Genomic DNA, 15,182 nt, shown 5'->3' with positions numbered 1-15,182 from the left:
GGGGGCTAGAACGAGGGAGGGGCGCGTCTAGGTGCTCCCCAGCCCGGCGGGAGTGGGCCCGGGGGACAGGCAGGGCTCTGAGAAGGCGACTGGGTTCCTTCTGGTATACTTCCCCCAGCTCCTTGGGGCCCCAGGCCGTCCCGGGAGACCGGGAACGTGAGGAACAGAACAAATCTGGCAACAAAGAAGTCAGGGGGCCCGGCCCAGAACCATCTAAGAGACCCCAGTCAGCGTGCGGCGGGGTAGGGAGGTTGGGGAGATCGGTGATGGAACGGAGTGGCTGATGGGCTGCAGTTAAGCGACTCAGGGGTGCTCAGGAGGGAGGGTGGGTCTGTGGATCCAGGCTCTGAGGGCTCGCCAGGAGCAGAGGGAGGACAGGCAGACCCGGGGAGTGGGGGTTGGGGGAGGGGCTGGTCAGGCACAGGGATCCCCACAGAGGAGCGTCTGGAGGCTGCAGGACTGAGTCTGTGCCCCACTTGGTGCAGGTGCTGAGGATGGGCGGTGCCTCCACACGGCGGTCGTGGGAGATCACCGGCCCCTCCACGGAGGGCACTCGGCACCTGCTGCCGCTCCCAGCGGGCCTTCCAGCCTGCACGCTCGCTCTAACCCTGAGGTCCGTGGGCGTCAGCGGGGCCTGGGGTGGGGCGGGGCCGCGGGCCACTGGCACCGGGAAGCGACGGGTGGCCCAGCAGCCCCACCTCCTACAGGGTGACGAAGTGGGGCAGAGAAGCACGTCACCGCACGTGTGGCTCTCCTGGCCCTCACCCCCTCCAGCGCGGGGCGGGAGAGGACTCGACCCGCTGGAGCCTGCGGGCCCTGGGCCCTGGCCTGGCAGCCGTGAGCTGTGATGGCGGGGGACAGGACGAGGGCGGGCACTGAGTGCGGGGGGGGCACGCCCCGGCCGCGCCCCCGGGACCCCCGCTCACCACACGTTGCTGGCCTTGGTCTGGTCCACCACCAGCAGGTTGCAGTGCACCTCGTCCACCAGCTCGGGCGCGATCCAGCGCAGCGGCACCCACAGCTGGTCGGCAGTCACAAAGTAGTCTTCCTGCAGGCGCGGGGCCCAGGGTCACCCCAGGGTGCTGGGCGGCCGGCCCTGACCCCCCCCCCACCCCCGCCCCCCGCGCGGCCCCGCCCGCTTACTCTGTATTTGCCGTGGGACAGGCCGTAGTCGCCGATCTTCACCGTCAGGTCGGCCGCGAGCAGGCAGTTCCTGAGGGCCAGGTCACTGGAGGGCGGGAGGGCAGGAGGGCGGGGGTCAGCGGCAGCGCCGGGCTGGGGGCGCTCGGGGCGCTGAGGGGCCGGCCCGCTCGTGGCCAAGGGCATTGCCGCGAGCCGGTGGGAAGGGGCGTCTGAGAGGCGGCCCATCCACCCGCTGCCCCGAGCCCCGGGTCCCTCACCCAGCACGGGGCTCCCCGGGGCGTCCACGTGGACAGGGCCTCGAATGTTACAACGCAGACGAGGAAAGCGAGGCCCAGAAAGGGCCGGGGCGGGCCACAGGGCCCTCGTGAAGGCACTGCCCCGCCGTTACCGGACCCCTCTCCTGACCCCAGCGGCTCAACGTCTGCTGACCCGTCCCGGGCACGAGCCAGCCAGGGCCGCTGCAGGCTTCCTTCCCGCCCGCTACGCCCTCACCCTCAGCTCCCCAGGAGGCGGGCAGCGGCAGGGAAACGGAGGTCCCAAGTGTCCCAGGGGATCCTGCCCCTGCCCTGCTCGCACAGGGCTGGGCACCGTTTCCGGCCCAGGGCAAGGTGGGTGCAGGGAGTGACCGCCTGCGGCCCCGTCGGTACCCCCACCGGGTGGCCTTGGGCTGCGGGCTTCTGCCCTGCCCGCTGGGTGGCCACAGGGGGTCTGGGGGCACAAGGCACTGGGGCAAGCATGGGGCCAGCGCACGTCCACCAGGGCCACAGACAGGCCTGCGCCCGTCGGGTGTGCGGGGGCCTGGGGCTGGGCGGGCCCGGCGGGCAGGTCAGGAGGCTGGCAGCTGCCCTCTTCAACAAAATCACTGATGCTGGAGTTGTATGTGTCATCACTCAGCACCAGGATATTGTTGGGGAGGACGGCCTGGGCAGAGTCCGGGAGCACCAGCACATTGTAGGGGAGGGCGGCCCGTGCGGAGTCCGGGAGCACCGGGACATTGTTGGGGAGGACGGCCCGGGCAGAGTCCGGGGCTGGGGGTTGCCGCTTGACTGTTACCACTTCTTCTGGGCACATCCTCCTACGCTGGGCACCCTGGTCCACCCCTCCGACTTCCAGGGCCAGGGAGGGAAGCAGGACAGAGCCATCCCCCCCCCCCCCCCCCGCCGGGGTCTAAGGGAGACAGAGGCCAGCAGGGCCAGTGTGGTGGCTCTGACCCCCTGGAGACAGAGGATGGGCCTTGGGCCCCCCCGGGTGCTGCCCAGGCCGGCCAGCCCCCCCCTGCAGAAGCAAGCATCCACCTCCCCACACCCTCTCTGGTGGTTTTTCTTTAACCAGATTCCTTGGCACAATGGTCCCTAGAGGCTGAATAAATAAAGCCAGCTAACCCTCACACAAGCCCCGAGGCAGGGGCAGAGGCCGCACAGAGAGCTCAGGGGGACCCCCCGGAGAGCCGCCAGCCCCGCACCCCCTCACCTGTGCACATAGTTGTTGCGATGCAGGTGCAGGACGCCACAGGCCACCTCGCAGGCCATGCGCTGCAGGGTCAGGGGATCGGGCGCCATGGACTCCGCCAGCCGGCAGCTTCGCAGGTAGCCCTTGAGGTCCCCCTGCCGAGAGGGGCAGCACTGTCACCGCCCAGCCCTCCGCCCAGCCCCTCCCGCCCGGGGCCTGCGGACTACGTGGGGGTGCAGCTACCCAGAGGAGCCACCAAACCCGCCCCCTAGTGGCCGGCTCTCAGTAGGACAACCCCACAGTCAGAGGGCGCTTTCCCCACTGTCCCTGCAGACCCAGGCAACCCTGCGGGGCCGGGAGGACCACGTCCCGTGTGCAGACTATCAGGGCCCATAGGCTCGCCACCTCACTGCTGGCAAGCGGCACACAGGCCATCTGAGCAGTGACGCCCAGCCGGGTGGGAACACAGGGCAGGCAACCGGAGGGTCAGCTGGCAAATCCCTGAGGAGGGCCCAGCCGTGCTGGGGGAGCCCCGGGGGGTCACGGCCACCGCCAGGGGTCCAGAAACCAGACAGTGGGGGCCTGCACGCTGCAGGGACCCATGTCTGCCGAGGGCCGCTCAGAGCAGGTGCAGGGCTGTCTGGGGGGGAAGGGGCCCTGGGGGCATCGTGCAGGAGGACACGCCGGTGAGGTAAGCGGGACTCGGGAAACTGGCTCAACTCAGCAGGACAGGCGGCTGGGCCCGCCCCAGACCCAGCAGCCACCCTCCTAGTGACCTGGAGCCCCCCTCCCCCCTGCAGGTGTCTCTGCCCCGGAGAGCCCACCTCCGGGGGAACATACGGGAGGGTGAGGAGGGGTCCCCAGCTCAGCAAAGGCTCCTCTGTGGGGAGGCTGAGCCCTCCTAAACATCCTGGACAGACGCTCGGGGCGGAGGGGCTGGAGGGCCAGGCAGCGGGGACTCACCATGGGGCAGAACTCCATCACCAGCAGGTAGGGGGTCACCTCCGCGCACTGCGCCAGGCACTGAAGCAGATTGCTGTGCTGCAGGGCCCTGCGGGAGCCAACAGGCTGCCCCCCTGACTCGAACTCAGGGCAGGAGGGGGCGGGCGGGCGGGGAAGGGGGCTGGCTCTGCAGGGGTGGGGGAGGAGCAGGGACAGCACAGAGCTCGGCTTTGTCCACGGGGGCCCGGCGCCCCGCGCCCCCAGCCCCCCCCTCCCCGCCCCAGCCGGCCCCGGGGGCCGCCCACCTGTAGGGCTGAGCCTCCTCCAGGAACTGCGTCTGCTCCTGCACGCTGGCGCTGGCCTTCAACTCCTTCACCACCACCTGGGTGCTGCTGATGCCCGAGTTCACCTCCCCCAGGAACACCTGTGGGGGCGGGCGTCACCGCGGCCCCCCGGGCTCCGCCTCCAGTCCCTGCTCTTCCTCTCTCCCCTTGAACCCGAGCCCGGAAGCCTCGTTACGCTCATCTGCAAAAGGGCTTCTGGGCCCCTCCTGGGTGGACCCTCCCAGCTGAAACGTTTGCTCTTGGTGGTCACCCCAAGCCCCCCAGCTGTCCTCAGCTCTCTGGGGGTCTGCAGGGAGGAAGAGGGACCTGTTGCTGCCCCACCCGGGCTGGGGATCAGGGAGAAGCCAGGACTGAGACGCTGCCCCCCCACCCCCGCCTCTCAGAAGTACCTCCCGGCATCTGACAGCAGGGCTCCCCCCCCCCCCCGGGAGGGGACCCCAGGGCTGGGGTGGCTCCCAGGAGAAGCAGGCCTCCACCCTGCCCCTCTGCCTGCCAGGGGAGAGAGGGGCCCACGGGGTCAGCCCCTCTCCCCCACCCCACCCCAGGGTCAGCAACTCACCTTCCCGAACCAGCCGTGGCCAACCTCCTCCAGGTACAAGAGGCTGTGACGGCCCAGGTCTGTGGACTTGAGCAGCTGCACTATAACAGGGTGGGGGTGGGGGTGGGGGGCTCAGGGACCCCAGCTCAGGCTGTCACTGCCCCGATCTTCCCTCACCCGGCGGCCCCTTCAGGGGTTGTCCACTTGGCCTTTTCTGGGGAGCTGCCCTGAGACCCCCAGAGCCGGGGCTGCAGCCGGGGGCCGCCACCAAGAACAGGGTGCCTGCCTCCCAGGGGAGCTGCAGACCTCCAAGTCACGTCCGGGCATCTTTCTCCTGGGTCTGCAAAGGCTGTGCCCCTAGGCCACCGGGACGAGCCAGGCTGAAGACAGCAGGGCCTGGAGCCAGGACGGGCGCACAGGCAATGCCAGGCAGGCAGTGTGGCCGGGGCCCAGCCCGTGGGGAGGAGGGCCCCGGAGCAGCCCGTCCCCTCACCCCTGCCACAGGCTGGCATTCCAGCACCAGGCACGCCAAAGGCTCCTTTGTTGGGGTCTGCTTGGCACAGCCCTGCACGGAGCACACAGGGCCCATTCTCCTACAGGCTGTGCTGGGTGAGGTCAGTAGGGAGGAAGGGTCAGTGGGGGCCCCAGAGGAAGGGCCAGGGCTGCTGAACCCACTCGTGCCCTGCGCCCCAAGGGATTCCCCGAATTCTGCTCCCACGCCAGCTGTCCTGAGGGCCCAGGGGACAGGGCTGGGCCTGGGATGCCAGGAGAGCCTCGGGGGTGGGGGGCTGCTCCCGGGGAATATTGACCTTGATGCTGAGCAGAACTGAGGGTGGGGGTTGCACGGGCCCCGAGTCTCGGGGCTCCCGGGCCCCAGCCTGCGGGCTCCTCCACATTCTCCAGGTCCAGGTGATACCTGTTACTCAGGGTTTCAGCCCTTGACCCCGGCATCACCTGACGTCTCTCCCGTCCCCAGGGACAGGGAACCCTACAGAACTACACGTGAGCTACAGAAACGGAGAAAGCCGGCGGCGGCCGCTCGCTCCTACGCCCCGGCCCCCCACCCTCAGGGACGGTCCCCTGAGGGGTGGGAGAAGCCAAGTCTCAAAGATTCTTCAAGGTCCCCGACACTGCTTGCAGGTGACAGGCCCAGGCTGGCGGGGGGGCTTGCAGGTGACAGGCCCAGGCATGGGGGGGAAGGGAGTGTCCCCTGGGATGACCCTTGGCTCCCCCACCAGTTACAGTGTCCAGGGTCAGCACAGGCTCAGAGGGCCCCACGGTCACCCAGGAAGGTCGGGGGGGCCTCCTACAGCAGGGTGTCTACCTTCAGGGTTTTATGGGGTGTTGATTCGGGCCAGTCAACAGATGTGCACATGCCTTGGAGCCCCAGGCCCTGGCTCCTGCCTGACTCCGGCTCGGGGGGTGGGGGTGGTGATACCCATGGAACCCTGGGCCCTCGGGCTGAGGACCCAGACCAGTGCCTTGGGGGCCCGCAGCCCTTGATGAAGTCTGGGCTTCAGGGTCACGGGCCCGGGAAGGTGTGGAACAGAGCGGGTGGGGTGGGCCAGCTCATGACCACAGCGACAGGCTGTCCCCTTCCCCCCCCACCCCCACCCCGGGGCCTGACAGCCTTCCCAAAGTGCCCCTGGAGGAGCTGGGGTGGGCACCGGCCTTGCCTAGGAGGCTCCAGGGAGACGACTTGAGATCAGGCTGCCATGGAACCGAATGAAGCCAGGGACCGTCTCCCACCCCAGGCTCCAGACACACTTGGGGGCTTCCACAGGGACGGCCTCCAGCAGGCAGGTTCAAAGCCCAGCTTGGATGCTGACCTATAACCTCGCAAGCTCGGGCCCACATCGGCCCTGTGGGTGGTCACCCTGGTGGGGAGACCCCAGGGTGGGGAACAAACAGGAGGCCAGGCAAGGAAGCTACTATGGGAGGAGGCCCCTGCCTGCACCTGCACCACCCCCAAGGCCTGAGTAAAAGGCCCATTCACAGCCCCGCCCACAGAGGGAGCCCCAAAGAGCCCCTCCTCCCCGAGTGGGTGGGCCCCACCCACTGGGCACAATGGGGCCCATGTGCCCGCGTGGCCAGCCGGAGCTGAGGGGGTGGTCCGGGGTCAAGCGTCCAGGGACAGCAGAGGAGCCCCTCCTCCCTGCACACGGGCAGCCCATCCCAGGACCAGGGCAACAGGTCCCTCGCCCCCGTGGCCACCCCTTCGCACAGCAGCCCCCAGGTGGGGGAGCTGGCGGGCAGGCTGACCCAGGCCTGCCCGTGGCGCCCCCGGTCCCAGCAGAAGGGGGCACACGCCAGCCCTTTGCCACCCCCGCCCGGGGGGGGCGGACACCGGCTGCTGAGGCCCGAGTCGCACCTTCTGCACACCAGCTGGGCCTACTGGGGGGCTCACTCACCTGAGCGCCCCGGCTGCTTGGCCATGGGCAGGGAGACCTCGGTGAGTGGCAGGACATACACGTCTGGCCCGTTCGGAGCCCCTGAGGCAGGGGAGCCCTGTGCCGAGAAGCCTGCTGCGTACTCTTCCCCCTCGGCATTCTCAAACTCCTGCAGCGGTAGGTGGGCGCCAGGCTCGCGGGGATCGCCAGGACTCCGGGGACGAGGGCAGGGCAGGGCAGGGCAAGGGAGGGGACGGTCACAGGGCACAGGACAGGCTCAGAAAGGACCGAGCTCTCACCTCCTCTGGACCTGGGGGTGGAGCGGGCTGGGGGCCTGACCTAGAGTTGGGGCACCTGCCGGCTGCCCCTTGTACCCCTCCTCTCGCTCCTCAGGGCAGAGGACACGCGGCCCTCCGAGCCCCTCCCCCTCCAGGGGACCAGGGACACCAACTGCCCAGAGGGCTGCTGTTTGTGTTGGTTGGTTGGCTGGTTGTGAGGAAAACCAGCCTCCCAAGGCCAGAGTCTCAAGCCTGGGGGGCCATGAGCCCCAGGGCAGCAGCGCCTGGCCCAGCCCGGTCCACCCCAACCAGCGACCAGCGACCAGCGATCAGGGGGGGCGGCGGTGGGGCCAGAGACAGGAGACCGAGAGGCCAAGGCCAGCTGCCCCTGCCCATCCAGTCAGCCCCCGACTCCTCTGTCTGCCACCCCTCCCCACTGCAGCCCGAGCCCCGCCCAGCCTGTGAACTCAACCTCAAGGTTAGGGCTGGAGAGTGGGGACAGGACGGGGATGGGGGGGACCTCACCACCCCCCCCCACCCCAGTGGAGGGGCATCTAAGTGCCCCTACCCCTTCCAGACAAAGAGCCTTCCTGAGTGCCCAGAGCAGGGAGCCCACCCCCACCTCCACCCCCAGGCCAGGCACCCTGCCGCCTTCCTCAGCCGTCCCCCTGGACCTTGACCCAGGTGGGCCTTTACCCGCTCCCAGGGCTCCTTAAGAGCCTGGCCTGGGCAGCCCGGGGCTGGGCCCCACCTGGCTGGCTGCTATTTTGAAATGCCGCTGCTGCACCTCTCTGTGGGGAAGACCCCTCCCCCCAGGTCCAGAGCACATTCCAGAGGAGAGCCAAAGTCTCAGAAATCCAGAGCCTGATGCAAAACAACTCCTACTGAAACAATAGCAGCTCTCCTCCCTGGAGCCCACAACCGGACTGCCCAGGTGGGGAAACTGAGGCCTGGAGGGCCCCACCCATATGGACAGGCAGCTGGACTCGGAGCCAGGGGGCCTAGGTTTCTCCCTCAGTGCTGCGTGACCCCAGGACCCTCCTTTCCCCTGGTCTCTGTGTTCTCAGCTTCCAGGGGTGACTGGAGACCCCCTGCTGGTGTCCCTGTGGGCCAGCCCCTGTCCTGGCCCAGAGAGGACAGAACATTGGGGGCAGGGGGAAGGGGCTGGTGCCTGCGACGACCCCCCTGCCCAGGGCCCTCAAGACCACCCTCGGGGCCCTGGGATGCTGCAGCTGTAGGCCCACACACCCCACCGGGGCCTGGCCCAGCCCATACCTGATGGTGCTGCCCGACAGCCCGCTGGATGGTTCCGGCACAGCGGGCAATCAAGTAGGACAGTGTGAGCATCGCTGCCCGGCCCCTTCTCCCAGCAAGCTCCACGGGGGTGCCCAGCCCTGGGCCCCCAGAGACCAGGCAGGAGCCCCCGGTGTAGGCAGGCCCTCCCACCAACACGTACTGGGGCTGGAATGTTCTGGGCACCATGTTCTCCAGGAGGTGAGGAGGGCAAGGGTAGGAGGGGCCGAGGCTGGCCCTTGTTTGGGGCCTTGTTCTCACAGTACCCTGAGGAGGGGCTGACCTATACAAGGCTCCCCCGCCCCCCGCCCCCCCATGACCTCACGGCTCTGGCCCCAGGATCCTGCCTGGCCCAGATGCTGGGTGCCCGAAGGTCAGGGAGACCGTCGAGCCAGGGCAGGGTGCAAGGAGCCACAGCCCTGCCACGGAGGCACTGAGGGGCCTGGAAGGGTGGCCTCTGTAACAGGCAAGTTCCTCGTCCTCACCAGGCAGGTGGGCAGCTCCTGCGGGCCCCCACTCCGTGACATGCCATACCAGAAGGGGGGGGGCGCTATTTCTCTAAAACGGGGTGTGGGCCACTTGGTGTGGACACTGATGGGTGCCACAGGACGGCCCCTCCCCTCCCCAACTCGCCAGGCCCAGGAATCCGACCTCCAGCCCAGGGCAGGGGGTGAATGACCACAGCCCAGCCCGCTATTTGCTAAGTTGGCAGGAACTCGACCCATGTGGGCAGGGTGGGGGGGGCAGCAGGGAGCCTCTGCTTGGGGTTCTCAACTGCCAGCTTCTCCCCCTGGTCCTCCCCGCTCAGAGCTGCAACCAGACATGGCGGGGTGGGGGGGGACAGCCCTCCAGGGGGTACCCCTCAGTCATCATCCTCAGGAGGGGGCCCCAGAATTCAGCCCAGGACCCTTGGGAATTTAACTCTGGGGAGCGGCCGTAGTGAAGACGGGGCCGTGCGTTTAGCTGAGGCTCCGTGAGTAGCAACGACCACTACCTCTGTGCATGGTCACCCTGATTTCTGGCTCCGGCACACGATCCCCACCTTGTGGGGTAGAAGATGCCCCAGGTCCGGCTGGCAAGGTGGTTTTGGTGCAGGGAAAGCGTGTCTGGGTGGCTTTGGTTTCCTGTTGTCGGTTCGAATGAGCAGGAACTTGAGGACCGCTGGGCCAAGAGCCCTCCTCCTCCACTGGGGAGTCAGGGGCGTCTGGGGAAGCGAGCCCCCTCCCACACCGGCTCAGGAGCCCCCCGTGAGCCCTTGCAAGGCCCATCCTCACTGTCCCAGAGTGCCCAACCCATGTGCGGCACTGAGTGGCCTGGCCCTGAGCTGGGACATGCCCACACAGAGGGGGTCCAAAATGGGGGAGACAGTGGGCTGGCCTCCACGGCCCTCCTGTAGGCAGCCCCCCAGGGGAGGGAGGCTCAGTGCCGAGTGGGCACAAGAGAGCCCAACCCTTGGGATCCCGTCCGCATCCCCTTGGGCCCCCGGCCCTCACCTTGAACCCGATGCCACCCTTCTTACAGCACAGACAGGCCAGCATGAGGGCAATGACAGTGAAGAGCCCGGAGAAGGACACGGCCACCACAGCCAGGGAGGACGACCAGGAGAGCTCACTGAGGGGGGCGCCGTCTGCCGAGGAAGAGGGGGTCACAGGGCAGCCTCCAAGGCTCCGGCCCCCCAGGTTCACCCTGTCCCTCCAGGTGCACCCAGGGCCCAGCCAAGCCCCTGACTCCCCAGCCCGCCCTGACCCTTGCTCTGAGACCTGCCATCCACAGGCACAGCCGCGGGGCTCAGGGCAGAGCGGCCGCCGTGGCCCGGAGCCTGCAGTTCCGCGGACGGCCACTGGGTGCCGCTGCGGCCTCACTCAGAGAACACGGAGCCGGTAAAGCGGCTGGAGCCTTTCCCAGGTCCCAGCTGTGGGGGTTCACGGACGCCCCTCCACGAGGCCAGGGTCTCGGGGCTGTGGGAAACTGCCCTCCACGTCTCTTCCAGACCTTGGTCACCCCACCTCCCCTCTCCGGAGCCTGCCCCAGGGGCTGTCATGACCCCAAAGCTACGAGGACAGCACCCGCCAACACTGTGGGACCCCAAGGGCAGGGAGGGACCCTCAGGGCGCGCTGTGAGGGAGAGGTGTGGGGGCAGCCACGTGCCAGGCTCTGTGCCGCTGGGGGCCAGAGCCATGAGCCAGGCCCGTCTGGCCTCTGAGGCACAGGGACCCCACTGCCCCGAGAAGGTGGCGCTACAGCCGTGGGGCAGCAGAGTCCCCCCATGTGGCTTGGCCTTTCCAAGTCACCCTCTTGCTGAAGCGCCCAGTTTCTGTCCTGGGAACAGCAGTGACCCCTCGTTCTGCAGCACCTGGTCCACAAGGGCCCCCTCATGGCTAGCCCTCACCAGATGGGGAACCTGTTGTGCCAGGATAGCATCACGTGGCCCCCCCCAACACATACAGGTGGCCCCCAAGCCAGGGCTCTGAGCTACCCCCACCCCCCCACCCCCCCCCAAGCTCTGCTCATCTGGTGTCCACGGGCCAGCACGGCAGGGCCAGCCCGGGCGTCCCCCAGACAGAGGCGGGCACGGCAGGCCTGCCCCTCCTGTCCTGTCACACTGCACCCCCTTCCCCCAAAGACCTCTGTCTGTCCATCCCCGATTTGGCCCCTGGAGGTTTTCTGCCCCCAGTTCCTCTGCACACACCAAGCATCCCCACCCCTCAGCCCCCAGTGGCTGATCCCCCAACCCGCCACCCAGCCCAGCACACCTGGCATCCCGAGCCCATCAGTTCAGGTCAGATCCAGTCTCAGCAGGGCCTCGGGGGTCCCAAATGGTCACTGAGGTGGCCCTCAGGCCTGACCCCGATGGACAGGAAGAAATGAAGGCTCCGTGAAAGTGAGGAGCCTGCCTAGGGTGGCAGAGCTGACCTCCGACTGACGTGCCCCTGTCCCCGTGCCTTCTGTGCCAACATAAGAACCCAAGCTAACGTGGCATCTGGGAGGGCTGCCTGGAGGCAGTGTGAGCCTGAGGGCCTGGAAAGATGGCGAGCGCAGCCTGGACTCCCGCTCAGGTCTCCAAGCTCATTCCCCACACAGAAGATAGAGGGGCCCAGGGAGCAGGGGCCGGGCAGGGCCAGAGAGCCAGGAGGACGGGGCCACCGTGGCAGGGGAAACCGGCCGGGCCTGCACCAGGAGGAAACCTGCGTGGAGGGCAGCCACAGGCCGAGTCCCGGTGCCCCAGGGGTCCAAAGCGGACACCCTCCCAGGGCCTCTGCAGGCCAAGTCGGGTGTGTGTGTTGAAAGTCGTGCACTGGGCTCCAACACCTGATAGCACACGGCCCACAGGCGCTGGCCCGTGGCGTTTCCTCCCGGGGCTGGAGATCCCCGCACCCCCAGGGAGCAGCCAGAGCCCTCAAGGCCGCTCCCCTGCCATGGGGACCCACTGGGCACCCAGCACGCTCCTCTCCAGATGCCCCCACCTGCACACGCAATCCTGCACCTCCCTCTCCTGGCTGCTCCTGCAGCCCGGGGCAGGGCTTCCGGCCCGCTGGGTCCTTGAGGAAGACAGCAGGCACCGTGGTCCAACAGCCACCCACCCGGCAGGCTGCACAGGCTGCTGCCGGGCACAACTACCTCAGGAGGCCCAGCTTCAGTCTCTGCCCTCAGCCTCCACCCTCAGCCTCCACCTTTAGCCTCCACCCTCAGCCTCCATCCTCAGCCTCCCCTCTGTGTGCAGAACTGGGGGCAGGGAGCAAGTTCACTGAAAACAGGGTTGGAACACTGCAGGGCCTGGGGGTGGCCGGAAGCACAGGTCGAACCGTGGGCCCAAACCCCTTGAGGGGCGGCTACAGCCTGGGGGCAGCTGTAGGAGGTGGGGGTGGGTGGGGGCGGGGGTGGTTCTAGAGGAAAACCCCAGGGGGGCCTCCTAAAAGCAGCAGCTAGAGCCCTCCCTGCCACCTTCAGTGCCCTGCGGGGTGAACAGGTCACAGTTGGGGCATAAAAGGGGCTTTTCTGTTGTCATTAAGGTCCTGCTGTAAGCACGTGAACCCACACTGAAGGGACCACAGAGTATGGCTCCTTCACGTGAAGACACGAGACGTCAAAGCCAACACGTCCAGGAAATGGACACGCCCGTGAGAAGGGACAGCAAAAGCTACCGCGCACACAGCAGGCACCGTGTCATCGCGGGCGCTGGCTCTGCCGACCAGAACCGGCCAGCATCCCGGCCACCCTGTCCCCGGTCCCGCCTCTGCACATGCCCTCCTGCAGGGGCCGTTTATGGCACTGGACCGTCTTTTGCCAGTTACATATTTTTTTTAATGTTTGTTTATTTTTGATATAACGCGAGAGACAGAGTGCAAGCAGCGGAGGGGCAGACAGAGGGAGACACAGAATCCGAAGCAGGCTCCAGGCTCCGAGCTGTCAGCCCAGAGCCCGACGCGGGGCTCGAACCCACGAACCGCGAGACCATGACCCGAGCCGGAGTCGGACGCTCAACCGACTGAGCCACTCAGGCACCCCGCCAGTTACATTTAAGAAAACACTTCCATCCACTGCAGAAGCAACACAGAAAGTGAGGCAGAGACCCCAGGTCCTGTCACCGTCCACGGGTCAGCCTCCACCCTGCCCCGAACGGGACGCCTCCTCGATGGCCTGGTGGCCCGGGCACCACGGTCCAACGCGGCCGGGTCTTTCCCAGAGGAGGCACCGCGTTCTGGAAAACTGTACGGCCACGTTTAGGAGCAGTGCCTCACATTTATGGGGCACCTGCTGTGTACCGAGGTCTCCCAGGTTGCGAAGGGGACAGAGCATTTCTCGGGAGCTGGGCGGGAGAAGGGCAAGGCACAGGTCAGAACAGAACCAGGTGCCGGGCTGGGCTTCCCGTAAAAGGAAAATGTGACCTGTTTCTGCCATCAGGTGGGGACAGGTGTCTGGGCGGGACTGTCACATGACCTAGATCACCGCCCCCACCACCAGTCGTCTGTCAGCGAGTCCTGTGACCCTAAGGGGGATGAAACTCTAACCTGGTGACAGAAACTACAACAAGCAGAGAGAGGGGGTGGCCGTGTGTCTGTGGCTGATGACACGTGGAAAAGTGGTGATTGTCACCAGCACGCACGTGCTGCTGCGGGACGATGCGGGGAGCCAGGGCCGGAAGGGACAGCCCGGAGCCAGGCCGGCCGGCCAGAAGACCCCACACAGAACACAGGCGATGGCGGGATGGAGGGGCCGTGCAGGGGAAGAGCCACGTCCCCACACACCGCAGTAACTTCAAACTGACGTCTGGAAGTCAAATCACAGCACCGGAGAAGAAAAGAGGGAGACACCAGGCTTCTTTGTGGAAAAGAACGTTTAAGCTAAGAGCAATGGAGGGAATCACAAAATATCGATGGGTTTCGCTCCATAAAAACGTACGTTCCATAAAAGCCCCAAATTCAAGGCGCATGGCAAACCAGGAAAAACGATTTACAGAACACCTGTCACAAGACTGGCAGCATTACTCTACAGGGCCCACCATCAGCGAAAAAAAAAAAAAAAAAATACGTTAAGACCCCATAACACAAACAAACAGACTAAGCAAAGCCCGCAAGGAAACGATCAGCCTCGTCCGTAATCAAAGGGGCGCAACTCGAAACACGAAGTCCGCTTCCGGCCTGAGCGAGTTCCCAGGACCCCCCGTCCTGGCTGAAGCCAGGGCACCGGAACCAGCCGCCAGGCTCCCCGTGCGAGAATCGGAGAATCAACTGGAAAGCGGTTCAGAGATGTGGGTGCAGCTCCTTGGGGACCGAGCTTCCCGTTGGCCAAGTGATTCCTTGTCTGGGAATTTATTTATTTTTTAATGTTGATTTATTTGGGTGGGAGGGGCAGACAGAGGGGGGGGGACAGAAGATCCCAAGCAGGCTCTGCACTGTCAGCACAGAGCCCCGTGCGGGGCTCGAGCTCACGAACCGAGAGATCAGGACCTGAGCTGAAGTCAGACGCTCAACCGACTGAGCCACCCAGGCGCCCCCACCTCGTCTGGGAATTTCAACCAAGAGACTAACCCGGAGGGCGCACAAGTCCTGAATAAATGAACGGAGGAATGAGAGCGCTGACTCCGAAGACAGACACACGTCCCACGCATTCGCTACGGTGACGGTTCTCAGAATAACAAAAACGTCGCAAGAGTCCACCAGCGAGGAAGGATTGAACAAAACGGTGTATCTGCCAAGGAGCCAGAGAAAGTGAGTTGAAGAAGTTTTCAAAGTGGAAATCTCAACGTGACGCTACTCAGAAGAAGGAAGACACACGAGGACACGTTTGGGCGCCGGGCAAGTGTCCGTCACGTGACTGTGCGGCCAAGGGGTCGTGGGGCCCCCCAGACCACGCGCGAGGTCTCCCGAGGGCCAACCGTCAACGGGCGTGGTTGAGTCTATGTCAGTCACACGTCGATAAGGTTGAAAGCAAGAGGCAGGACTGCTCCTAATGAGTCACCGTTGTGTTAAAAAAAAAAAAAAAATTCACCTGGAAGAAAATCTCTCAAACCGTGAGCGGTGCCCGTCTGGGGCGGCAGAACCCGCGTACCGCCTGCTCGTTGCTGGCACATTCCATACGGTCGCTGCCGAGCACGCGGTCTCTAGAATCTAGTGTGCGTCATCTCCCGTAATTATCACTCACAACCCATCGTTCCGTCTGGAAAGACCCCCACGGCCGCAGAGCACGCAGAACAGGGCCCCGGCGTCACCGAGTCCTGGGCTCGGCCCCCCACACCCTGTCCAAACTTGGGGGAGCCACGTGGCCAGAGGTCAGTGAGGTCTCCCCCGGGAACGATGGGGACACA

The 15,182-nt window shown here is 66.2% G+C and overlaps 1 protein-coding gene and 1 non-coding gene across 7 annotated transcripts in view; both read right to left on the bottom strand.

Moving 5' to 3' along the window:
* Window positions 1-15,182, bottom strand: part of AATK (apoptosis associated tyrosine kinase) — a 32,698-nt gene that overhangs the window by 6,241 nt on the left and 11,275 nt on the right. Inside the window, exons 1-9 of one of the 6 annotated variants that reach the window (XM_053892275.1) lie at window positions 9,871-9,983; window positions 8,360-9,501; window positions 6,828-6,975; window positions 4,438-4,517; window positions 3,840-3,958; window positions 3,556-3,721; window positions 2,614-2,747; window positions 1,144-1,228; window positions 927-1,048 (exon numbers count right to left, since the gene is read on the bottom strand). In XM_053892275.1, coding sequence (XP_053748250.1) covers window positions 927-1,048; window positions 1,144-1,228; window positions 2,614-2,747; window positions 3,556-3,721; window positions 3,840-3,958; window positions 4,438-4,517; window positions 6,828-6,975; window positions 8,360-8,566 — 1,061 coding nt within the window. In that variant the 5' untranslated portion in view covers window positions 8,567-9,501; window positions 9,871-9,983. Of the gene's footprint in view, window positions 1-926; window positions 1,049-1,143; window positions 1,229-2,613; window positions 2,748-3,555; window positions 3,722-3,839; window positions 3,959-4,437; window positions 4,518-4,722; window positions 5,549-6,827; window positions 6,976-8,359; window positions 9,502-9,870; window positions 10,005-15,182 lie in introns of those variants that run through there. The other 5 variants (XM_053892277.1, XM_053892273.1, XM_053892274.1 and 2 more) reach the window with 5 other exon arrangements.
* On the bottom strand, window positions 12,794-12,878 carry TRNAR-CCG (transfer RNA arginine (anticodon CCG)). The gene has a single exon. It is a non-coding gene; the product is annotated as a tRNA-Arg (tRNA).

This window comes from Panthera pardus, unplaced genomic scaffold (assembly GCF_024362965.1).
Source record: "Panthera pardus isolate Hobbes unplaced genomic scaffold, ASM2436296v1 HiC_scaffold_3, whole genome shotgun sequence".
Lineage (NCBI taxonomy): Eukaryota > Metazoa > Chordata > Mammalia > Carnivora > Felidae > Panthera > Panthera pardus.
Note: the sequence above shows the minus strand (reverse complement) of the source record. Positions and strands in the feature narration are given on the sequence as shown.